Source organism: Corythoichthys intestinalis, chromosome 18 (assembly GCF_030265065.1).
Source record: "Corythoichthys intestinalis isolate RoL2023-P3 chromosome 18, ASM3026506v1, whole genome shotgun sequence".
NCBI classification, from domain to species: domain Eukaryota; kingdom Metazoa; phylum Chordata; class Actinopteri; order Syngnathiformes; family Syngnathidae; genus Corythoichthys; species Corythoichthys intestinalis.
The window spans coordinates 20,975,869-21,001,356 of NC_080412.1; the positions used below are offsets into that span (position 1 = coordinate 20,975,869).

At 39.0% G+C, this 25,488-nt stretch overlaps 1 protein-coding gene across 6 annotated transcripts in view; it reads right to left on the bottom strand.

Moving 5' to 3' along the window:
• Positions 1 to 25,488, bottom strand: part of LOC130906286 (glutamate receptor 4) — a 226,358-nt gene that overhangs the window by 58,075 nt on the left and 142,795 nt on the right. For 5 of the 6 annotated variants that reach the window (XR_009061281.1, XM_057820452.1, XM_057820451.1 and 2 more), the window contains exon 10: positions 9,210 to 9,416. Coding sequence is in view for 5 of the 6 variants with exons in the window: in XM_057820452.1 (XP_057676435.1) it covers positions 9,210 to 9,416 (207 nt within the window). In the remaining variant the exon portion in view is untranslated. Of the gene's footprint in view, positions 1 to 9,209; positions 9,417 to 17,541; positions 20,966 to 25,488 lie in introns of those variants that run through there. The other variant, XM_057820455.1, reaches the window with a different exon arrangement.

Sequence of the window (25,488 nt, forward strand, 5' to 3'; positions counted from 1 at the left end):
GCATACAGACGAGATGAAGATGCCTGAAGAAAATACGGGTGTCCATAAAACATGGTGCCCTCCGTAGGTCAAAACATGTACTAAATATTATAGATTTTTAAATCAATGGCAATATTTTATGTGTTTCTAATAACTTTTAGTGAAAGAGAATAATTGTGGCTTATTAGAGCCTACAAGTCTTTAAGTCTGAGGTTCCCTTTAAGATTCGAGCTAGTCTTACTTTCTCATTTCTCAGTAGGAATTACAATCTTGTCTCTATTTTGGGCAACTTTAATGGGATTTATGGCAGCCATACTCAACTCACTGGCTGCCATCGATGGTGATAGACGTACAATCCATTTGAACTGGGAGGGTGGCACCGAATGAACAAACCAGTTCAAATGGATTGGACATCTACTAGTGATAAATTAATTGATATGAATAGAATATATATAAAAACACAAATGCACAGTGGTTATGGCCCCCAATGACACTAAAGTCATTATATTAACTCATTGACTGCCCCTGACCACAATAGATGTGCAATTAATATCAACTGGAAGGACTAGCAGCGAACACTCAAGTATTTAGTGCCATTGATGGTGCTAGACATCCAATCCATTTTGACCAGGAAGAGCTGGCAGTGGTTTATTGGTGTCATATTTTAACCAACAAATTCCCGCTTTTAGTGGAAATTAAAAGGAAACGGGGGGATGGGTTCAGAATAGAGATCTGAAAGTCATTCTAATACAATTTTGCACCGTCTCAGGGCAATAAACCTACAGCACGACAAAGACACTGCTCTGGAAAGTCCCTCTGTTGCAGAGAAAAATAAGGACGAATCATCTGGTGAGGATAAAATCATGTGTTTACAGCGCAAGGAGGCAGAAATTGGCTCAGCAAAGTCACTGGCTCACTGAAAATCCACAAAGCAGATTTCAGTCGTCCTCCTAACAGGGAGAAACAAAGAATTTTGCAAGCCTGAATTTGACCACCTGACACTTCAATGATAGAAATTCAAAGATCTTTTATCCACAGCAAAATAGATGACAGCCGGTGTTAAAAGACTTGGCAGTGGAGTGTTTGTGGTTGGCTTTTGGGAGAAACCAGATCAAATGGGAAGCGTGCTCCCTAAGCAAAGTCTTCTTGCCTCTGACAGCTTCCGTGCCCTCAGACATTCCCGTCGGAGGTCTTCGGCTTCAGTTGTCACCTCTCCTGTCACGCACTGGTGCACAATACTTAAATGTGTAAACTCTTTTAAAACACATTTCCGCCAAAACTTTTGGGAAATTCAAGTATAGTGGTACAATGACTTATATGAGTCCCAATTGAAAAGTTTTCATTGTTACATCACCGGAGTTCTAACACTCTATACTCTATCGATACATTGGTCAGGAAATCAACCAAAGATCAACCTCAGACCTCAGACCAACCTAAGTTTACAAAACAACTAATAAACGGAAAAACAACCTTCTGTTGTGAATTGGAATGAGGTGACCACGAGCAGACATCCAATCCATTTGAACTGGGAGGGTGGCAGCGAATGAACATCCGTTCATTCGCTGCCACCCCTCCCACTTCAAACGGATTGAACGTCTATGGCCATCAGTGGCAGCCAATGCTAGGCAACGAGGTAATTTTGGAGCATTTCAGATCATTACTTTGTTGATTTTCAGTCACTTCTGTTGATTTTGGGGCATTTTATGAGTCACTTCATGTTGATTTTGGGTTACAGAACAGGAAGTGGCCCGGGAATCTCCCAAATAAATAGGTAATGACTCAAACTCAACTGGAAGCGACCTTTAAATTCACTAAAATGAACAGAAATTGACCTGTAAATGGACTGAAAATCAGAAAGTGACTGTGAATGCTCTGGTTTCGAATGAATGAAAGTTCGTTCGACCCTCTCAGTCTAAATGGCAGCCATAGAGTTAACTAAGGCTACGTTCATACTACAGGTCTTAATGCACGAATCAGATTTTTTCGTGTTTTTCCGACTCGAGTGAGGCATTAACTTGACGGTCTGAACGTGACAAGTCGCTGGACCATTTCAAATCCGAGCTGGGTCACTTTCGTATGTGGTTCAAATCCGATCTGGGCCACATTTTTCCAGACTGTCGCGGCGGTCTGTACTGTCCACTCTCCCAAATCGGATTTCATGCAGCAATTACGTCATCAAATAGCGAGAGAGACGTTACCGTACCGGTGCAGCTGTGCGTTATTAGCGCCTAGCTTGCAGTGAACACCGCTTTTGGGTAAGGGCTGAGCTTGACAACAGTCATAAAAAATAAAAATGGGTTGAGGATAAGCCTGAGAATGACCGGTTTTCTGTCTGCTCCATATAAGCAATATTTCAACATTGCTTACACGGCCGAGAGTCGGGGCAAACTAACCGTGTGTGTGTGTGTGACATGCACAGACAGTGCGTGCATGCTATCGATCCATATAAACTTTGAATATAAGCCTAAACAGGGATTATTTATGTCTGTTATTTGTGTCCTCCTTTTGAAAAGCAAAATATGATACAGGTATGCAACAGGCATATCAGCTTGTAGAGATCACAAATCATGGCGACCTTAAATGTACATTTGAGACAACAACTCTACCAAGGTTCTGGATTAAAGTCATTTCGGAATATCCTGACATCGCTAGGAGAGCACTGAAAACTGTGCTACAATTTCCAACATCGTATATTTGTGAAGCGGGCTTCTCTCACCTTCCCGGGACCATCTCGTCTAAATGAAACAAGCTCAGGCCTCCCACTGAGTCAGCAGGTGAGTTGTATTTTCCCTGCACTTAACACGACGAGGCTAAAAACAAATGTTTTTTTATATTTGCTGTATTTTTCTGCCACGCATTGCCGGTGTTTTGACAAATTTGGCATGCGCGTAATGTTAAAAATGAGCGCGAACGCAGCGATTTGAAAGTACACACTACAAACTTTCTTAAAGGAATATTAACTTATGTTTGCCATGTTAGCTGCACACAACAACAGCACGCAGCTCTCTTAACGACTTCGCCGTGTCAGTAAGCATTAATTTACGCCATTTTCGTGTTGCTCATGTATGTTTATGATGTAGTTTTTTAGCACCGTTGGATAACATTGAGAGACCAACTGAATATAAAAGAGGGCTTTTTTCAACGCCACAAAAGCTTTGGGAGCAAAATTTTATAAGGGTGAAAGATTGGACAAAACACCGGTCTGTGAAAAAAAGACCCAAATCCGACCGGTCCGTGATGCAAAAAATGGTTAAGGACCCCTGACGTAGATTATCACTGTCACTCGAAGAATACTACTGTTGCAATTCCTTCTACGTGGCGAGATGTCCAACACATGCGCTCATCGGTTAAAAGCGGTGAGTACTTACTATTTGTGTTTTTACTGAGTCTTATTACCTTTTCATTGCCTCAAAATACTTTTTGCATGTGTTTCCCTCTCATACAAGCATTGTTGTTGTTGTTGATCTGTTGTCCACATTAGTCACATAGCGTATTTAAACCACCCTTATTTGGTATTACTATGTTTAATTATTTTCTTAAGGCATCTTTAGTATGTTCTGTCTGTATGCATCTAAACAAAACAAGTTGAAAGCGCACGGTCGTACTTTGAGTGTCAAATGTGTCTCTTGTATTATCTTGTGTTTCACCGGTGTAGCACATTTTGGCAGAACACATTTTTTTTTTTTACCCTACTCTCGTCTCATCGGGTCTTTCCTGTTAATTTTGCTTTTGCTGCTCGTTTTGTGAAGTATCGACAGTGCTGTCATGCTCATTCATGCTCCTCTCGGGTTCAAATTGAAAGGGTTGAACAGATGACATATTTATGTTGCTCAAGTCATACTCTGGAAGCCTGGCAGCGAAACCATGTGATGTCAACAACAACGGCGACCTACTAGTTAAATGTAATTTTACAAATTGTATAAAAACGAAAACATCAAGAGGGTTTCAATATCAAATTATTTTAACTCATAATAACGTTTATGTTTTAAGAATTAAAAAAAAAAAAAAGTCTTTCTATCCATGGATCCCTTTAAGATGGGGTTGGTTGAACTCTTCAAAGGGCAAGAATATTTTTGGTAATTTAAAAAAAAAAAAAAAACTGCCTTATAAAGACCTGGCACATTTTGTGTTATACAGTAGGCCACACTTTTAGTTTGTGTTATACAGTATGCCACACTTTTAGTATACATAATGTTAACATTGTGGCCTACCTGACCCAAAATGGCAAGTCCATACATTTGGATGCCAGGTCTCTGTTATAATTATATATGTTATTATTATCATTGTTCTTATTATTATTATTATAGGTGTTTTTGATTCAATAAATAAAATGTGAATAAAAACAAACTGAATAAAAACAGAAATACTGTAATGGGCACCAGTTAATTTTTAAAGTAAAATAAAACAACAATATTTATTTTTTGTTTTTAATTAAGCAAAACATGTAAACAAAGAAAAAATAAAAACTTTGCAGTTTTATCTTTTTTAATTTAAGCTATTTAATCAAAGTACATATTGAATATGTACTGTTTTTTTATTTTATTTTTATTTTTTTTTTATGAAAATACTTAAAAAAAAAAAAAAAAAAAATTAAATGAACAAATAAGAGACTAGAGTATTTACAATTCAATAATTTCCTGCCAGTGACAAAAATAGACGTCCAATTCTTTTAAACTGGGAGAACTGAACGCTTGCGTTTCAGCACCACTGGTAGAGTGAGTTGGTTAATTCGCCCCTCCCAGCTAAAATGCATTGGACGTCTAGTGCCTTCAAGGGCAGCCAAACAATGCCCCACAAATACATAAGTGGAGAATTTGTAATGCTCTGTATTTACTCTGGAGTAAACTCCCGCATCCCATAATTGCAGGCGGTGCCTTAAATTAGTGAAGTTAATTTGGGGAGGAGGTGAAGGTGTGCTCAAAACCACACCAAATGGCCAAGCGCAAGGACAGGAATTTCATTAATGAAGGCGTGACACGGTGTTTAATTTTGCATGAGCTCTGATGGGAAATTTAAGGCTCTTCATTACGGAAAGATGCCATTCGGAGTGATGGATTAACTCCAATCAGCCCAAAGGCGGTGGAACAAATATTGATTTCACTTTACTACTTATTTAACCAAAGAGTTCTATTGTATTCTAATAGGCTTTTCGATATTTCTGCTATTTTGGAAAGCTCATGCAAATAGGAGGATTTCTTGAAATATTTTCGGCAAGAAAATGAAAATGAAAGTGAGCCGGCGAGATCTATGATATGTACACAAATATGTACTGGCGACCAAATCAAAGTAATTCAAAACCCAAAGATTATTTTGTTTCATGAAATATTCAACTAACCTCTTCTGCGAAGCACAAAACTTATTGTGTCGAAAGTGAATCGTATACTACGCAAATGTCCCCCCCCCCCCCAAAATCTTCATTTAATAAATAGGCAGTAGAATTTATATGAACAAAGTCAGCACAAAACCTGACCATGTCAGCTGGTACTCAGTCAAAGTGGCATGCCAATATCCTCATATTACGCTTTTCCACATGTTAAATGTTGCTAATATCACTTTATATTACTTAAAACACTTGTTAAATGATAGATGTAGTCTTGCACTAAATCTGTGTGGTCTGCAATGGACTGCATTTGATAAGGTTGTGTGGCCACCACCTATTTCTTTTTTATTAAAATGCAGATTTATGGAACATTGATGTCAATGACAGTCATCAAATGGTTATAAAAACAAAAAAAACAAAAAAACGATACAACAGTAAAAGTATTTGCATTTATTACAGAAAAAAATGGTGGCAACAACACAACTACTGTATATGAAATAAGGTTAATGCATCCATCCACAGCTCATGACCATAGTTGAAGGTAGGAACGTAGACTGACTGGTAAATCGAGAGCTTTGCCTTTTGGCTCAGCTCACCACAACGGACCAGTACAGAGTCTGCATTACTGCAGACGTTGCACCGATCCGCCTGTCGATCTCCCATTCCCTTCAGCGTACGTCAAATTGGTTAGTGTAGTATCTGAACAGGCTCCATAAAATACACAACATTAGCACCATATTTTTCGGACTACAAGTCACAGTTTTTTTCATAGTTTGGCTGGGGGTGCAACTTATACTCTGTCTTTAGAGTCATGCCTGAGCATCTCAATTGGGTTCAAGTTTGGACTATGACTTGGCCACTCCAGAACGTGTATTTTGTTCTTCTGAAACCATTCTGAAGTTGATTTACTTCTGTGTTTTGGATCATTGTCTTGTTGCAGCATCTATACTTTTTTAGTTTCAACTGTCTGACGGACGGCCTCAGGTTTTCCTGCAAAACATCCTAATAAATTTTTGAATTCATTCTTCCATTAATGATTGCAAGTTGTCCAGGCCCTGAGTTAGCAAAACAGCCCCAAATCATGATGCTCCCTCCACCGTGCTTCACGGTGGGGATGAGGTGTTGATGTTGGTGAGCTGTTCCATTTTTCCTCCACATATGACATTGTGTGTTACTCCCAAACAATACAACTTTGGTTTCATCAATCCACAAAATATTTTGCCAAAACTTCTGTGGAGTGTCCAAGTGCCTTTTTTGCAAACACGAAACGAGCAACAATGTTTTTTTTAGACAGCAGTGACTTCCTCCGTGGAGTCCTCCCATGAACACTATTCTTGGCCATTGTTTTACATCTAGTTGATGTGTGCAGAGAGATATTGGACTGTGCCAGTGATTTCTGTAAGTTTTTAGCAGACAATCTAGGGTTCTTTTTTAACTGAGTGATCTGAGTATTATGTGCTGAACTCTTGGCGTCATCTTTGGTGGATTGCCGCGCCTTGGGAGAGAAGCAACAGTGCCAAACTCTCTCCATTTGTAGACAACTTCTCTGAGTGTCGATTGATGAACATCCAGAGTTTTAGAGATGGTTTTGTATCCTTTCCCTGCTTTATTTAAGTCAGCAATCTTTGATCACAGGTCTTCAGACAGCTCTTTTGAGAGAGCCATGATGCACATCAGACAATGCTTCTCAACAAGACAATTCTTATCAAGTGTGTTTAATATTGTGCAGGGCGGCTTCAAACCACCCACCAGTGATTGGGCAAACATCTGACTTAAATTGTTTGGTAAAAATAGGTTTCAGTTGCTCTTTAAGTCTCTTTAGGCAGAGGGTTCACTTTCTTATTTCCCCCCCTTCTGTCATTATTTGAATGCCATCCTCATTAAAATATGAAAACCTATAAATGGATGGTTTTCGTTAAAACAAACACTGTTTTTTCATCGGTGTGATTATGACAAAGATCAGATCACATTTGATGGTGATTTAAGCAGAAATGTGAGAAATTCCAACAGGTTCAGATACTTTTTCAAACCACTGTAGCTAGTTGTTATGCAGCTTCAAGTTCATCGTGAGGTTCAGTATCTATCTCAAGGATACTTCGACAAGGTCACCAGAGTGGGGAATCGAACCACAGCCTCTGGGAACGTCCTCTCTGCAATTTATCCACAATCCACTATTAAATGTACAGTGGGGCAAATAAGTATTTAGTCAACCACCAATTGTGCAAGTTCTCCTACTTAAAAAGATTAGAGAGGCCTGTAATTGTCAACATGGGTAAACCTCAACCATGAGGGACAGAATGTGAAAAAAAAAACAGAAAATCACATTGTTTGATTTTTAAAGAATTTTTTTTCCCAAATTAGAGTGGAAAAAAGTATTTGGTCACCTACAAACAAGCAAGATTTCTGGCTGTCAAAGAGGTCTAACTTCTTCTCACGAGGTCTAACCAGACTGCACTCTGTTACCTGTATTAATGGCACCTGTTTTAACTCATTATCGGTATAAAAGACACCTGTCCACAACCTCAGTCAGTCACACTCCAAACTCCACTATGGCCAAGACCAAAGAGCTGTCGAAGGACACCAGAGACAAAATTGTAGACCTGCACCAGGCTGGGAAGACTGAATCTGCAATAGGTAAAACGCTTGGTGTAAAGAACTCAGCTGTGGGAGCAATTATTAGAAAATGGAAGACATACAAGACCACTGATAATCTCCCTCGATCTGGGGCTCCATGCAAGATCTCACCCTGTGGCATCAAAATGATAATAAGAACGGTTAGCAAAAATCCCAGAACCACACGGGGGCACCTAGTGAATGACCTACAGAGAGCTGGGACCGCAGTAACAAAGGCTACTATGAGTAACGCAATGCACCGCCAGGGAGTCAAATCCTGCACTGCCAGACGTGTCCCCCTGCTGAAGAAAGTACACGTCCAGGCCCGTCTGTGGTTCGCTACAGAGCATATGGATGACAGAAGAGGACTGGAAGAATGTGTTATGGTCAGATGAAACCAAAATAGAACTTTTTGGTAGAAACACAGGTTCTCGTGTTTGGAGGAGAAAGAATACTGAATTGCATCCAAAGAACACCATACCCACTGTGAAGCATGGGGGTGGAAACATCATGCTTTGAGGCTGACGACTGATCTGTGTAAAGGAAAGAATGAATGGGGCCATGTATCGAGAGATTTTGAGTGAAAACCTCCTTCCATCAGCAAGGGCATTGAAGATGAGACGTGGCTGGGTCTTTCAGCATGACAATGATCCCAAACACACAGCCAGGGCAACAAAGGAGTGGCTTCGTAAGAAGCATTTCAAGGTCCTGGAGTGGCCTAGCCAGTCTCCAGATGTCAACCCCATAGAAAATCTGTGGAGGGAGCTGAAAGTCCGTGTTGCCCAACGGCAGCCCCAAAACATCACTGCTCTAGAGGAGATCTGCATGGAGGAATGGGCCAATATACCAGCAACAGTGTTTGAAAACCTAGTGAAGAAAAACGTTTGGCCTCCGTTATTGCCAACAAAGGGTACATAACAAAGTATTGAGATGAACTTTTGGTATTGACCAAAACACTTATTTTCCACCATGATTTGCAAATAAATTATCTAAAAATCAATCATTCTGTCTCTCATGGTTGAGGTTTACCCATGTTGACAATTACAGGCCTCGCTAATATTTTCAAGTGGGAGAACTTACACAATTAGTGGTTGACTAAATACTTATTCGCCCCACTGTATAGATGAACAAGTATTTTAAAGCACTTTGAGCAACATTTAATGTGCGGGAAAGCGCTATGTAATCATATATGTATGCCAATCTGACAAAACACCGGGTTTAATCTCATGACACTTTTTAATCTCTGACTCATCTGTCTGGTTTCATATGAGTATCACTTCAAATTGTTCCTTCTCACCCCGTACACCAGCTCCCCGACCATGCCGTTCCAGATCTTCGTCTCCGGGTCCCGGGCGCCGTACTTTCCGTCGGGCACGATGGATATCTTGTACTTGATGCCGATGTGTTTGGCGATCTCGGACGCCAGGTCCACACAGTAGCCTTCGTACTGGTCGTTGCCTTCGTACATCTCCCAGTTCTTCTTGAGCATCACGTAAGGACCCTCCTACGCAAACGCAAAGGGGAGGGAGGGGGGCACAGGCAGTGAAGCGTACCGTCAGACGGACACAAGGACAGACAGATGTCACACAGCTGCGGACAACAGAATGGCACAGAAATGTCTAGCTTTTATGGCGTCACTAAATAGAGACTATTCTTTCGTGTTGGACAAGAAAAACTTATTTATTTTGCAATACAGACATCAATAACATTTACGTGAGAGTAAGATTACAAGATACTGTCGAAAATGGATAGCTTTCTCGTTGGCTGCCATTGACGGCAATAGACGTCCAATCCATTTTGAGGTCAAAGGACAGGCAGCGGATGAATGAATGTTGTACTTTACATGAGTTTATGACTTTTAGACATCCAATCTATTTGAAGGCAAATGAACTTCGCCGCCTGCCCCGGCGTTCAAATGGATTGGACGTCTATTGTTGTTAACGGTAGTGAACGAGTTAAACGTTGCACATCAAGCAAACAATAACAAAAATAACCAGACATCTTCAAACCGTAACGTCCTGCCTCTCCCGCCGAGGTACAACAACAAAAAACGAAAAAGCTACGCGCAGGTAATCGCTGTGATGGCTTCGTGCTGCATATGCACAGCACATTCAGGGGCTTAAAAAAAAAGTCATCAAAATGTTAATGCGGATGGATGGTGCACGGAATCAAAGAGGGAAGCATGACTAAGCAGAAAGTGAAGGTAAAGCTGATGGCAAGTGAAAAATGAGCTGCCCTCAGACAGAGTGACAAATACAAGGTAGACTTTCAGTGGCGGATCGGGAAAAGAATGGGGGAGGTGGCGAGTGTTCTGGAACAATAGAATCCTGAGTTATCTAAATGGAACACTTGCCTTGCCCGGTGCCCGAATGATTCTAAACAAATTACTTTTGTCATACTGTACAAGACGGGCGTCTACGTTTTCAGGAAAAGGCGCATTTTATTCTGACGATTTTGTTCGACATTGCTCCAAGTCAGTACAAGCTGAACTCAAAAAATCCAACGCTTGGATTGAGGAGCCTTTTCATATCTGTCTGATTCTTGCGGTTTTCCATAAATGGCATTAACACAGTGAGTAACAATTTTTTTTTTTTGGTATAATTTTGAAATAGCAAAGCTTAGGGTCATTGAAGAACGATTGTAGTCCATGTCTCTGTAAAGCGTCAAAGTCACCATACACATTGCAAATGCCTACGAGCTTTCAAGCCCTCCACCGATGGCCAATCAGAGGAAGGAGTTTAAATTTATATATTTGAATATTCAAATTGGTTCTGGTCAGCTGCATATTAATGAGAATTCCACTTTTGTCAAGAGGACCAACTTGAAAAATGGAATTTTGGGCACTTTCCACACAAATTGTTGTACAAACCTTGTAAAATGCCACTCAAGGTTATATACAGGGCCGGAGGGGGACTCATTTTCAGCCCGGGAGTTTCATGCTACAGACATGCCCACTTTATATCATGACCTACTTTATAGAAATGTTGTAATAATAATTGCGATTAATCACATGCTGTCAATAGTAAACTTGCAATTAGTGGCATTTTTTTAAATGCAAAAATTATATATTTTAATTTTTAGATACACCTATTAGCACAGTAGCACAATGTCTTTACCTTACATTGTTCAAATTTAAGCCTCATTAGATACAAGAAAATAGTTTTACTTTACACTTGTAAAGATGAATTAAACATGTATTTCCCCCAAATAAGTTGTAAAAATGGAGGCACAAAGGAGGAACGGCTAGCATGTCTGCTGACTGTTCTGAGATCAAGGGCTCAAGCACGGGTTCTGTGTGGAGTTACCATTTTATTTTTTGGGTACTATCTATAATTTTACCTTATATATTAGACTGACTTTTTAAAGGCTCGGGTTTTGAATTACACATGTAGCAACAGTGTACACAACTTAAGCTTTTCATCGTATTCAATTTTATTTATTTATTTTTTTCTTTTAAGTTTGTGGTTATAATTAGCTGAAAAATCTTCAAACTGCTTGAGACGAGCCATTACATGCAAATTGACGTACAATGTTGTTGGTTTAATCTTTTATGTTAAATTGCCAAAATGAAACAACTTTCAAATTTTTCAATGAGTACTGTATACACTAGGGGTGTGACAATATATAAATGGTGATATATCGTGATACTTTGCATCCCAAAAGGTTATCGATACTCTCATGCCAAGAATCGAGATATCGTTTTAAAAAGGTATCAATGTTTAAAAAAAAAAGAAAAAGAAGGAACCAAAATCTTACTACATAACAGTGTTTCAGTTACCTCAATGGCAGCCATTGACAGTCACTCTTTTCGATTTTTAGGTAATTTACAGGTGACTTTCTGTTCATTTTAGGGCATTTCCTTTTGAGTTTGACTCACTGCCTATTCATTTGTGGGATTCCCGGCTCACTTCCTGCTCTATAACCCAAAATCAACAGGATGTGCCCATAAAATGCCCCAAAATCAACAGGAAGTGACTGAAAATCAACAGGTAATGACCTGAAATGGCCCAAAATGACTCCTTGCCTGGCAATAATTGACTGCCACTCCTGGCTATAGAAGTGGGAGGGGTCTGCTTGAAGTGGGAGGGCTTCATTTGTTGCCAGCCTCCCAGTTCAAATAGATTGGACGTAAACTTACAGCAGAAGGATGAAGATAGCTTGTTTTTCTCTTTATTAGTTGTTTTGTAAAATGATTTCCTGACCAATGTATCGATAATCGCTGTATTACTATATCGTGAGATCATCGTTATCGTGAGCTTCATATCTGAAATCGTATCGTATTGTCAGGTACCATGTGGTTCCCACCCCTAGTATATACTATAATGTAATATATAATTGGTTATCAGTAGTTTCATATTATTTATGGAATAAAATGACAAAAAAATTAAATGGGAAAGATAAAAAGATTGAACTCACCAAACGGCTGTCTCCCAAAGAACTTATACAGTTCGAACATCTGTGCATTTCGGGGTAGTTCGCACCCATCAGTTCACCTCAGAGTGCAATGTTTTGGGTCAAAATGCCAAAGTTATGTTTTGCCTGAGAACGTGGATTTCGCCCCAATCCTCTGTCTTTCTGCCCCAAAATAGTGAGCTTCGGGCGGCCGCAAAAGAAGCACACGTTTTGGTCTAAAAAAAGACAAAGTTACGTTTCGCCGGCCAAGGGGATTTCACCCCGAGCCTCTGTGTGCAACATTAAGTTTTACCGTAGGATCAAGTCAACAGGACGATACTCTCCCCCAAAACTGGCGGCATTGGGAGCGCATCGCAGGTTCTTGAATTCCAAACTACGGGATGCTAGAAGGGAAATAATTTATTCCGCAAAGGGGGGTTGCGTTAATGCCGTTATTAATGAGTTTAACTAACAGCCCAATTAAAAATATTACGACCGGTCCAAACGTCAGGCCGGCCCACCAGGAAGTGTCCCGATCCTCCCGATTAGGCACTCCGGGCCTGGTTATATGTACATTGGTACCGCTACTTAGAGAATTTTCAGGTTAAGAAAGTCCTCAAAGGAAAAAGATAGCTTGTTTTCTGTTTATTAGTCGTTTTGTAGAATATCTTAGAATAATTTCCTGACCAAAATATCGATAATCGTTGCATCGCCATATCGTGAGATCATCGTTATCGTGAGCTTAATATCGCAAATCGTATTGTAAAGCACCAAGAGGTTCCCACCTCTAATTATGACATGACACTGTCATGGGCCTTATTGAATGCTTATGACAGATGGCATTAAGTGTCACATGGCATATTTTGTCACTAGCTCAATATTTGACCAGCTCGGATCCTCTACATCCATTCAAAACTGAGATACTTTCCCAGATGACACTAAATAATATCTGTCATAAGCATTCATTAATGCTCATGACAAAGTCATGTCATAATTATGACGGTCTTATGACACTCTTATGACGGCGCTGTCAAATAAACTGTTACCGGTTGATAGATTTTGGTGTAAATATCCCATAATGCAGTGAAGACAGCTGCGGTATATAGTCCGGTGTGGCTTATCTATGAACAAATACCGTTTTCGTGTCAAATTTGGTGGGTGGCGGCTTATACTCAGGTGCCCTTTATAATCCGAAAATTTCGGGACATGGAAAACGTGTCTCGACTAACAGATTTTTCAGGTAATGAAACTACTTCCAGAACATACTGTATATGATTGGATAATATTTTAGTGCCACTTTAACTATAAAACGACTTCCCTGTCACTCAGGATGTGCTAACCCATTTGCTGACATTGATGGATGAACAACCAATCCCCCACAATTCATCAAATTTTAATGCCGACTTCTATTGCATGCTGCGCACTTTTCACAGCGCTGGCAGCTATCGACGGCAATGGGCGTCGATGGCAGTGAATGAGTTAAGCACGTAAAAAAATCTTTGATGCTTGGATGTGGCCGCCGCATTGAGGAGTCTTTTCCACCTCCCGTAAATGACAGACTTATTCTTGTGGTTTTCTCGCGGTTTTGTATAAATAGCATCATTGCAGAAAGTGGAAAGAAGTTGGCATGGAGTTTTGCCACCTAACAGTGCTTTTTACGCACCTGTAAATGGCAGAACGATGGAGTTTTTCCCACCAATTTCCTGTTTTGGTCCTTTGTTGCACAAGACATGACAATGACGTTACTTCTGTAACTTTCTTTGAAAGTGTATTGAAGTCTGGTGTTTAGTTGAAGTCGTTTTTTTTTTTTTTTTGCTTGAATTGATGCATATTTTGTAGTGAAGTGTAATTTCAAAAGTGTTAAAAGTACCTCATTTGTTTGATGTCAGTTGTTCATCATTTCTTTATTACAATAATTAATTGCAATTATTGCTTATTGTTGTCTGTAGGTTCTGACCTCCGAGCCAGTAGAGGGCATGTGCGCTCTTCAGTTGTGTTTTCATTAGGGGTGTCAAAATTATCGCGTTAATGGGCGGTAATTAATTTTTTAAATTAATCACGTTAAAATATTTGACACAATTAACGCACATGCCCCGCTCAAACGGATTAAAATGACAGTACAGTTTAATGTTCGCTTGTTACTTGGTTTTTGGTGTTTGGCGCCCTCTGCTGGCGCTTGGGTCCAACTGATTTTATGTGTTACACCATGAGTGAGCATGGTGTAATTATTGACATCAACAACGGCGAGCTTCTAGTTTATTTTTTGATGGAAAATTTTACAAATTTTAATAAAACGAAAACATTAAGAGGGGTTTTAATATAAAATTTCGATAACTTGTACTAATATTTATCTTTTAAGAACTACAAGTCTTTCTATCCATGGATCGCTTTAAGAGAATGTTAATAATGTTAATGCCATCTTGTTGATTTATTGTTATAATAAACAAATACAGTACTTATGTACCATATGTTGAATGTATATATCTGTCTTGTGTCTTATCTTTCCATTCCAACAATAATTTACAGAAAAATATGGTACATTTTATATATGGTTTGAATTGCGATTAATTACAATTAATTTTTAAGCTGTAATTAACTCGATTAAAAATTTTAATCGCTTGACAGCCCTAGTTTTCATGTCACTGAGCTGATGAGATATTTAGGGAGTGAGTTAGGCTGTCGTAGTTCATTTTGAACTTGGTTATTAGAAGTCAAGTTTTTTAAATTACAGGGTGTTCCAAAATGTTTGACCCCATTTCGTAGGCCAATAATTTTGACAATTTTGTTGGAATGACCTCAAATTTTCACAGCTTGTGTAGAAACGTTTCAAGTTTTTGTGTGTAACGTTTGGCGTTTCTATCTTTTCAGATTAAGAAATGCCATTCACTTCAAAAGAAAAGGCATTTTGCGTGTTAGAGTATGCTCGGACTCAGTCACCAAAGACAGTGTAGTGTGCCATCTTCAAAAATTTTGCAAACAAGGCACCAACTAAACAACAAAACAGAGAATTACAGCTGCACTGGAAACTGTTACCTAAGACATGCTACGGCGAGTTTGGCACGAGCTCGAATACCAAGTTGACGTGTGCAGTGTCACAGGCGGCACTCATATTGAACATTTATGAAAATCTGCCATAGAACCAACAAATATTTGTACTTTCCTTTGTAAATTTAACCAATAAAATTTAAGACATTTAACATAAAGTGTATTTAGTTTCATTAAGATCCATCAAGTAGTTTCCGAGATAGGGGCATTTAGAATGTGGTCAGCCATTTTGGAACACCCTGTATGTTTTCTTTCTTTCTTTCTTTCTTTCTTTCTTTCTTTCTTTCTTTCTTTCTTTCTTTCTTTCTTTCTTTCTTTCTTTCTTTCTTTCTTTCTTTCTTTCTTTCTTTCTTTCTTTCTTTCTTTCTTTCTTTCTTTCTTTCTTTCTTTCTTTCTTTCTTTCTTTCTTTCTTTCAGCATACAGCATTTATATGTGTTTACAATTAATTCAACCCGAAAAGAAATAAAATAAAAAGAAAGAAATTTTAAAATGAAGTTCTGAATTGTACTTTTTAAGTCAGCCATATATTTGAATTGACCAATATTTTATGGTGGAATAACTTATTAAAAGTGTAAAAAGTACGTCATGTTAATGTTTATTTGAAGTCAGGGTTTTACTTTGTTTGTGTTCATTTTTATTTGCAGCATTCGAAGTACAATACCACGTATTTTGATTTTAAAAATTTACAGCACATTTTGTAAATTTGTCAGGCATTTATTTGAAGTAAACTGTTTAATTCAAAGGTCTGTGGTTATGACTTTATACTAACTAGGAACATTTCCTTTATGATTTCCCAACATTGCTTTATGTACACAGGAGAACAATCTCCTTGTGAATGGCAAAACGCTGGAAGACAAACGGAGAATCAGGCTGATTTTACAGGGATTTTCAGACAAAAGAGCAAAAATGCAAAGACGGCTTTAGTGGCAAAGATTCTTTGCCGTGCCGCTCATAATCGCCTTATATAAATCACGCCTTGTTTTTCCTTTCCCCGTTTTCCGTTTGATACAACGGGGAAGGATTCAGCACGTGATGACTCAGGGATTTATATGACGCAGATTGATATCGGTGCGTAAACGGCCTCCAGTCCAACGTTGGCTTGATTGATGAGCGCTGTAACTGCGTCAATAGTCACAGCAGCAACATACCAAGATTAACTTTGGTTAGTTGACTAACTTTCCTCGATTGATGTAAAAAAAAAATCATGATTTTTCTTGAAATCTCTGTTTCAATCCAAGTGCAGCGTGAAGGAGTGGAATTCTTTCATTTGCTTAGATGCAAAGCTTCAAATAAAGACCTTCGTTCCAATTTACACCTCATTGGATATTACGGCCTTTATTTAAAAAAAAAAAAAACTACTAAACTGATACTAAATAAACACCGTTAAAGAGGCACTCAAGTCATTTTCCAGCATTATGACCGTTTCATGCATAAGATACATTTATAAGCCGAACTGGGTGTATGCCCTGCTTGAAGTGTGTTATGTGTTATTTGATTGAAATCGTGTAAAACCGTTCTACCATAGAGCTTATCATCAGTTGACTAGACACCTCCTACAGACATTGTGCCACGCCTTCCCGGAGGGGGGCGACCCAGGCAGAGTGTTGAGGTGGCGTTCACTGTGATAAACTCAAACACATGCTGCTTCAAATGCCGGATTTAGGTGGAAAAAGGACAAAAGTTTTACTGCATACAAGCAGACAGAAGTGTCTCAAGAGTGATTTGGTCGAGGATTTAAGTTAATTATTATATGAAATAGCACCGTGCATGCACTTTGAAACTTTGTGTAAAAAAATGAATGGGAAAAAAAATGCGTAACTTTAGCTTGAAATATTTACATAAAATTAATGATAACTGCACGTTTTTTTTTGTGCTTTTAACCAAGAATCTAGACTGTTTTATCTTCATATCTATAGAAATTTCAGGAAGAACGCATTTATTTACAGGAATTTGCAACTTAAAAAGCTCTTTGTTTTGTGATACTCGCCATGTTGTATTTTCTTTCCATACACAATAGCGTAACTTTACATCCAAATGATCAGGTAATTTTTGGCCAACTGTTCGATTTTGGCAAAAAATTAGTAATTTAGACATTTCTGAGTCCATAAAAAAAAAAAAAAAAAAAAAAAAAAATCGCTTTTTACTTGTTTTTTTTATTTTTTTTATGTAACATTTCAATGTAGTTAATTTACACAATTGCGTAACTTTAGCTTGAAATATTTATGTAAAATGAATGATAACAACCCGTTTTTTGCTGTTGTTGTTGCTTTTAACCAAAAATCTAGACCGTTTATGTTCATATCTATAGAAATTCCTGGATGTAAGTATTTATTTACAAGAATTTAACTTAAAAAGCTCTTTGTTTTGTGATGGCCGCCATGTTGTTCTTTTTATATCCATACACAATAGTGTAATTTTACATTGAAATGATCAGGTAATTTTCGGCCAACTGAACGTTTTTGGGAAAAAAAAAAAAAAATTGTAATTTAAACATTTCTGTGTCCGTAAAAAAAAGAAAAAAAAATATTCGCCTTTTACGTGTTTTATTTTATGTAACATTTAAATCTATAAATTACAAGGGCCAGATAGCCAGCAAGAGGTGCTGAGGCAATAGTAACATCGGAATAAAAAAGTTGTGATTGTATATAGAAAAATGCAAATTTTGCTTCTGTTGAGTAAAATTAGGATAATTCTACATGCTTTCCTCAAGTATTAATTTTCTGATGTGAAAATCGAGTGATTTATTAGCTGTGGAAAACTTGCAAAAAATGAAAAAAAAAAAAAAAAAATCGCTATTTAGGGCAAAAACCTATATGATATGTAAAATATTGCTGTTGATACTGAAAATTAACTCTGCAGTTGGTGATTTTTGTGCATCTGGTATAAAATTTGAGAATTTTATAGTGATTAGATTTTTTTATACTTACAGTATATGTTTAAAAAAAATAAAAATAAAAAATCTGGATTTTATTAGGGAACGACTGAATTTTTTGATGTCGCTGCTAATGGGGACTTATATGCCTAAGGGAGGTGCCTGTTTTTGTTTTAGGTCCCTAGCGGCTTTGGTTTTGAAAACATTTGAATTTTAAGTTTTTGAAAATAGGCCCACTACGGATCGACCCTGAGCCTTGTGTCCTGTCAACTGATAGTGAAGTCTATGGTTCTACAGTTTTGAAATTGGTCACAGTGTGATGTCACACCCTACCTTATTATGCAGGTACCTTCCATATTTTTTATTCCTGTCCACCTGCTAATATTAGGAGTGCTGAGCACTGATAAAAGCAGTGTGGCGCTTTCCACTTCCACATTCTAAAATGTGCCGCGTTAAGCATACGGTATACAATAGAATGTAGACGGTATACAGTAGAATGTAGAAAGCATGATTTAAATCCATACTACATGCATGCATTTGCTGTGGTTTAGTACAATATTTTGTTGTGGGACTAGTTCCTATCTTTGTCACTTTTTTCCCCCCGTAACTTCCACCCCAAAGCCGTTTGCCATCAACAGTAGCTGGCCGAAAGGCCCTTTTTTTCTAGTTGCATGCCAGCAAACATCAGGCTCTTCGCCTGGTCCTTGATCAACTTCATTATTTAAAAAAAAAATTCTATCTACTATGCATCACCTCCTGACACCTGCAAGAGGACGATGACCTTCAGCCTTGACGCAACGTGTGAATGTGTTGGCATCAAGTGAGTGAATCTTTTGTTGAGGTTAATATAAGCATTTTGTAACCAGGAAGTCATATCAAAAGCTTTCCTCGTGACTGGAAAAAAAACTTCACAGTGTGCACCTGCACACGAAGTGTCAAGTGATTTTTATGTTTGTATGATTGTGAAGTAGCAAAGATTGTTTCCATTGAAAAACAATTGTAGGCCGCGTCTCCATGATCTGTCAACGTCACCACACGAATCGCCAATGCCCACGAGCTTTCGATCCCTCCACCGACAGCCAATCAGTGCAAAGAGGTGAAATTTAAAATACCGTATTTTTCGGACTATAAGTCACAGTTTTTCTCCATAGTTTGGCTAGGGGTGCGACTCATACTCAGCAGCGACTTATGTGTAAAATTATTAACACATTATGATATCATTTCACATGTTATTTTGGTGTTTTGGAGTGACACTGATGGTTTGGTAAACTTGTTGGCATGTTCTTTATGCTATAGTTATCTGAATAACTCTTAATAGCTATGACCTTGTTCGCGTTCTGCCTTTGGCAATGTGTGTTCAACTGTATTATTAACTTTTTTATATTGAAATGCATGATTTTAGTTTGTGGCGCTTTCACACCCACGTGAGGGCGCACTCGCACTTGTTTACGTGAATAAAACCGCTCACACGCCAGAAAAAGACGGACAGCTACGCAGCTGAGTGAGTGGGCGAGTTAGCGAGAGAGAAACACGGCTGCGAACCTACGTTCATTGTTTATGCTTGTAAAATATCTCTACAGAGGCAACGCCAGTGTGTATCATCTTTTCTGTTGTTGTTGTGTGTTTTCCACCCGCCATCGGACACTTAAAGCCAGTTGTGTGGTTGTTTGAACGATGTGCTAATGCTAGCGAACGCATGCTAACTGTTTGTGTCATTGCTGTAACAGCACCTAATTATCATTTATTTACGTTGATGCGAACCTGTTTGGTATCGAGGACGAAATTGATTCCGCAAATTATACGGACGTCAAGCATCGTCATTTGGGAGTTTAGCTCGCTGCATAGCCAGGACCGAGCCGTAGCGTCCTGGTGAGGACAGTATATTCGCATTTCGTTGTTCATGCACTGTACACTTATTCAGCATGTTGTTCTCTATTGTATTTTTATATTAAATTGCCTTTCAAGATGACAGATCTGTTCTATGTGTTGGATTTTATCAAGTAAATGTCCCCCAAAATGCGACTTATACTCCGGTTCAACTTATATAAGTTTTTTTTTTTTTTCTTCTTTGGGCATTTTATGGCTGGTGCGACTTATACTGAGGTGCGACTTGTAGTCCGAAAAATACGGTACTGAATATTCTATTTTGGTGACTTTCATTGCAAATTGTTTTGCAAACTTGGTAGAATGGCATCAAAGGTTATGTTAATTAAAAAGAAAACATTTTAGTGCCACTTTTTAAAACAACAACTTGCCAATCATTTAGAAGTTGTTAACTCATTTGCTGCCATTGATGGATGAACATCCAATCCCCAAAAAATTCATTAAATAATAACGCTTTGAAATGTAATCCAATTTTGAATGGGAGGGGGCGAATGAACGAATGAGTTAAGCGCGAAACATCCTCAAATGCCCGTGTTGAATTAACACTAAACTCGATAAACACGTAGAAAGTAGACTGTCCGCAAACTTTTGACAGATTTACAGCTAAAACATGATATCACTTTCGGATGCTGTGATCACAACACGGAGCGTGGAATGCGTGACACACAAGGACAACGAGAGCGGAGCATTTTTCTTCTTTTCCATCCGTATGCATTTCATTCTCCAGTCAAGGGGGTCTCCGTTTCCTTTCTAAACACGGCCGCCGTGTCTTTACTCTGCCCCGTCTTCTTGTGTCATTTCCAGCTCGCTGTCCGCAGCTGGGGGCTCAGTTTCTTAAAATGGGGTTCCTCAGCGGGGGCTGAAAAGAGGGGAGGATTGTGCTGAGCTGTTGACCCCCAAACCTCTATTCCGGATGCCCGGTTTACGCTCCCCTGAATCACCCGCCGTGCATAAAAAATAACAAAAACCTGTCTGACTTTGCGACTACACTTCAAGAAGTGGCCTTGAATTTGAACCGTCTGCTACATTTTGTTAAAATCATTTGAAGAGATTGAATGACTGTAAAATTTTATGATTTGGGACGACTTTTTTATTCTTTTGGATTGTTTCATTCTCATTATGAGTCAGATTTATGGAGCTGTTTCTATCCTGTGAATAGCAATAAACGAGCAGCCGTGTTACAAAGGTACAAACAACATGAGGCGAAATTGCAAACAGTAGTTGTTGTCGTGTAAATACCGAGTGCAAATTAGCCAGAATGAGGGCTACAATCCACAGCTGGAATTATCGTTTACCACCCGTGACGGGTTCCCTGCAATTTCTTTAGGTGTTGTTAACTCCTTCAGTGCCATTGACGGTGATAGACGATCCATCATGTGGCTCTATTCATCCTTTTGCCGTGACTTGAGTTTATCACTACTAGATGTCAAATCTGTTTTAAGTAGGAGGGGACGCGGCGTTCATTTACTCGCTGCCAACCCTCCCACTTCAAACGGATTGGACATGTAGCGCCGTCAATGGCAGCCATTGACTTAAGAATGGCGTGCAAGACTGAGGCAAGTCTGGCCATACCTCAAAACAAACCGTTAACAAAGCTCCTGATACACGTCACAACAAAGCGCCAACTATAATGCACTTAAGTTGTTACATAAATGTATTCCGAAACATCTCCCAGATTTGCACTATCCAATTTCCGCAAAGCTTAAAAATCATTGGCCAACTACAGTCCCTGACAAAAGTCTTGTCGCTTATCCATTTTGTAGAAACAATTGCTAATAACCTGACTTTTAATTATTCAATTCACAGTTTTTTAACTGTCTGCACCCTGAGAGATAAATAGCCTGCATCATTGAGCATGTCTGGGGTAGGATGGAAGAGGAAGCATGGAAGACGAAACCCAAGAATGTTGATGAACTCTGGGAGGCATGCAAGACTGCTTTCTTTGATGTTCCTGATGACTTCATCAATAAATTGTATGAATCCTTGCCGAAGCCCATAGAAGTCATACAAAATATTAAATTTGGATCTCACAGCACCAGTATTTAATTGGCTTATGTTATGTACCATATTTTTGTAGTTGAAGTACATTTTTTGTTCAATTTCCACACTAATTTCTGTAGGCGACAAAACTTTTGTCTTGCCAAAATTTGACCTTTATGTCTTCATTAAATGATCAATCTTTTTTCAGTAAAACAAATATATTTTTGTACATTAAACATCATTTGGGAGGGTCTTAGCTTTCATATGAGCCATTTCTGAAACCAACTGAATAATTAGAAGTCAGGTTATTCGCAATTGTTTCTACAAAACGGATAAGCAACAAGACTTTTGTCAGGGACTGTCGTTAGCTTCCACATAACGCCTTGTTGTCGGAGGGGTTGTTAAGGTTAGGGCAGTGGTTCTTAACCTTGCTAAAGTGTACTGTACAAAACTGTTGCATTTCCTCATACACAGTGCGAGTCAACCTCCACTGAGCAAATCAGTTTCTCCTATTAGACAGATGACCAGCAGTTGCAGGAAATGGAATAAAGACTGGAATAAAAACACCACTTCGCTTTAATTAAACAGCGTACAAAAATAGGGTCCTGCGTGTCTTAACCTTTGCCGAACCCTTTAACATACCCTTACCCCTGTTTTACACCAGATGCACTGCAGACACTCACCCACCTCTTCACACAGGATGTGTTTTACGAGCAGAGTGTCTGTTGGAGGGGCTCGATCGGTTAATGCAAAGTTTGCAAGATCACCCGAGAGTAACGGTTATTTACATCAATTTGCCATTCATACATCATGTGTTGCTCAACTTTTTCCCCCTGTTTTTCCTGTGGATTCCCATTTATTGATGAATCTTCTCAAGTTAAAACGCCACGCAAAAATACATTTAAATGGTAATTGAATCCTATTTTGAAAATCGACCGGATCCACTATTTTTACATGAGTCACTACCGGTCTGCCCGATCCTACCTAGTACAACTGACGCAGGAGGTTTGCATCTCGTGACAAATAATAAACTGCCGTTCTTTTTGGGTGCGTCGCGTTTTACCGATTCGGGCACGCGTCTGAAATGCAGCCACTTTGAAACTGGTGTGCACTCGCTGCTTGACTTTAACGCCTGTGTATCACTGTGTTGACTTGTTGGCCGCAGGTGCACCTGGTGTAAAACAGGGTTTACTCAAAAAAACCCTGGGGTTTGATCAAACCAAGATCCACTTGGTTGGGGTTACAAAAAGGGTTAGCTGTAGATCATGTGCAAGGGAGGTTGGGGCTAGGTTGAAGTGAGGCTTATGAATAGGGTTCGCTTATAGACCATGTGCCAGTGACGCATTACCAGTGATGCCCTCATTGTCTGTGGGTTACAAGATGTGAGCACGCCTGGCTGTATGTCACAACAAAGCAGTAACAATTCTCCTAAAACACGCCACAACAAAGCTTAGACAACAACGTGCATAGCTTGTTACATAAAGTTATTCCTATACGTTACTCTTCCCAATTTCGGCTAAGTTATTGTGCTTGAGAAATTTGGCCAACTAGCTAGTTTCTGCTAGAGTCCACGTTGACCACGAAGTTGGGGTTACAAATAGGGTTAGCCAGAGCCATGTAAAAAACAGAGTTGCGACACTCCCATAAGGATCCATTATACAATTTTACTTCCGGGAAATGGAGCCTCAAATAGTTCCAAACATCGCTTTGACGAGGGCGGATCCCATTGACATAATCAAACAAGTACATGTTTTTATCCATTTTCCCCCTAAATGTCGCAATCACTGTTGTCAGTTTTATAGAAAACCATTATGCCGCTACTTGTGCTTGTAACTATTCAGGTCTCCATAAACCACATGACCACCCGCGGCGAGATCAGCGTGTCGCACATGACTTTTTACATGGCTAAGGGGTTAGCTATACAACCCCTAGCAAAAAGTATGGAATCACCAGTCTCGGATGAGCACTCACTCAGACACTATTTATGTAGAACAAACTCAGATAAAAAGCTTGAAAAAAATAATTATATAGTTCAAAAGTGCAACTCTTTAGCATTCAGAAACACTAAAAGAAATGAATAAAAAACATTGTATTGGTCAGTAAATTTTACTTTTATAAAGCAAGTGCAAGGAAATATACATGGAATCACTCCATTCTGAGGGAAAAAATATGGAATCATGAGAAACAAACAAGGAAATAACAATCAAAACACATCTCTAGTATTTAGTTGCACCACCTCCGGCTTTTATGACAGCTTGCAGTCTCTGCGGCATGGACTTGATGAGTGACAAACCATATTCTTCATCAATTTGGTGCCAACTCTCTTTGATTGCAGTTGCCAGATCATCCTTGCAGGTCAGAGCCTTGCTGTGCACCGTTTTTGTCAATTTTGACCACGGGTTTTCAATAGGGTTGAGATCTGGGCTATTTGCAGGCCAAGACATTGACTAGATGAGTCTTTCTCCAATGAATGCTTTAACAGTTTTAGCTCTGTAGCATGATGCATTGTCATCATGGAAAATGATTTCATTATACCCGAACATATTTTCAATTGAAGGAATAAGAAAGCTGTCAAAAATTTTAATGTAAACTTGTGCATTTAATGAAGATTTAACCACAGCCATCTCCCTAGTGCCTTTGCCGGACATGCAGCCCCATATCATCAAGGACTGAGGGAATTTTGATGTTTTCTTCAGGCAGTTATCTTTGTAAATCTCACTGGAACGGCACCAAACAAAAGTTCCAGCATCATCACCTTGTCCAATGCATATTCTTGACTCATCACTGAAAATAACCTTCATCCAGTCATTCATTGCATTCATTGCAGTCTTGTTGTTTCCTGTTTAAGTGTCTTTCCTGTATGAAAATCCCATTTCCTTTAGGCAATTTTGCACAGTTCTGTCACATACTTTGACTCCAGCTTCCTCCCATTTCTTCTTCATTTGTCTTGTTGTACATTTTCTGTTTTCAAGACATATGGCCTTACATTGTTTGTCATGATGTGTGGATGTCTTCCTCGGTCTACCAGTACACTCAACTTTAACAACTTTGCCATGCTGTTTGTACTTGGTCCAGATTTTAGATACAGCTGACTGTGAACAGCCCACATCTTTGACAAAAATACGTGTAGCGTTACCTTCTTCAAGAAGTTTTATAATCCTCTCCTTGGTCTCAAGAGACATCTCTCTTGTTGGAGCCATGATTCTTGTGAATCCACTTAGTCCAGCAGCCCTACAAAGTGTGATAACCCGCACTGTTTTTAACAGCTGACTAACGAGCAGACCTAACCTGAGGCAGGGGCCCAAATAAGGAAAGGAAATTTATTGGGTTTGTCTGTATTTTCTACTCAAAATGGAGTGATTCCGTATTTTTTTCTTCAGGATGGATTGATTCTATATTTTT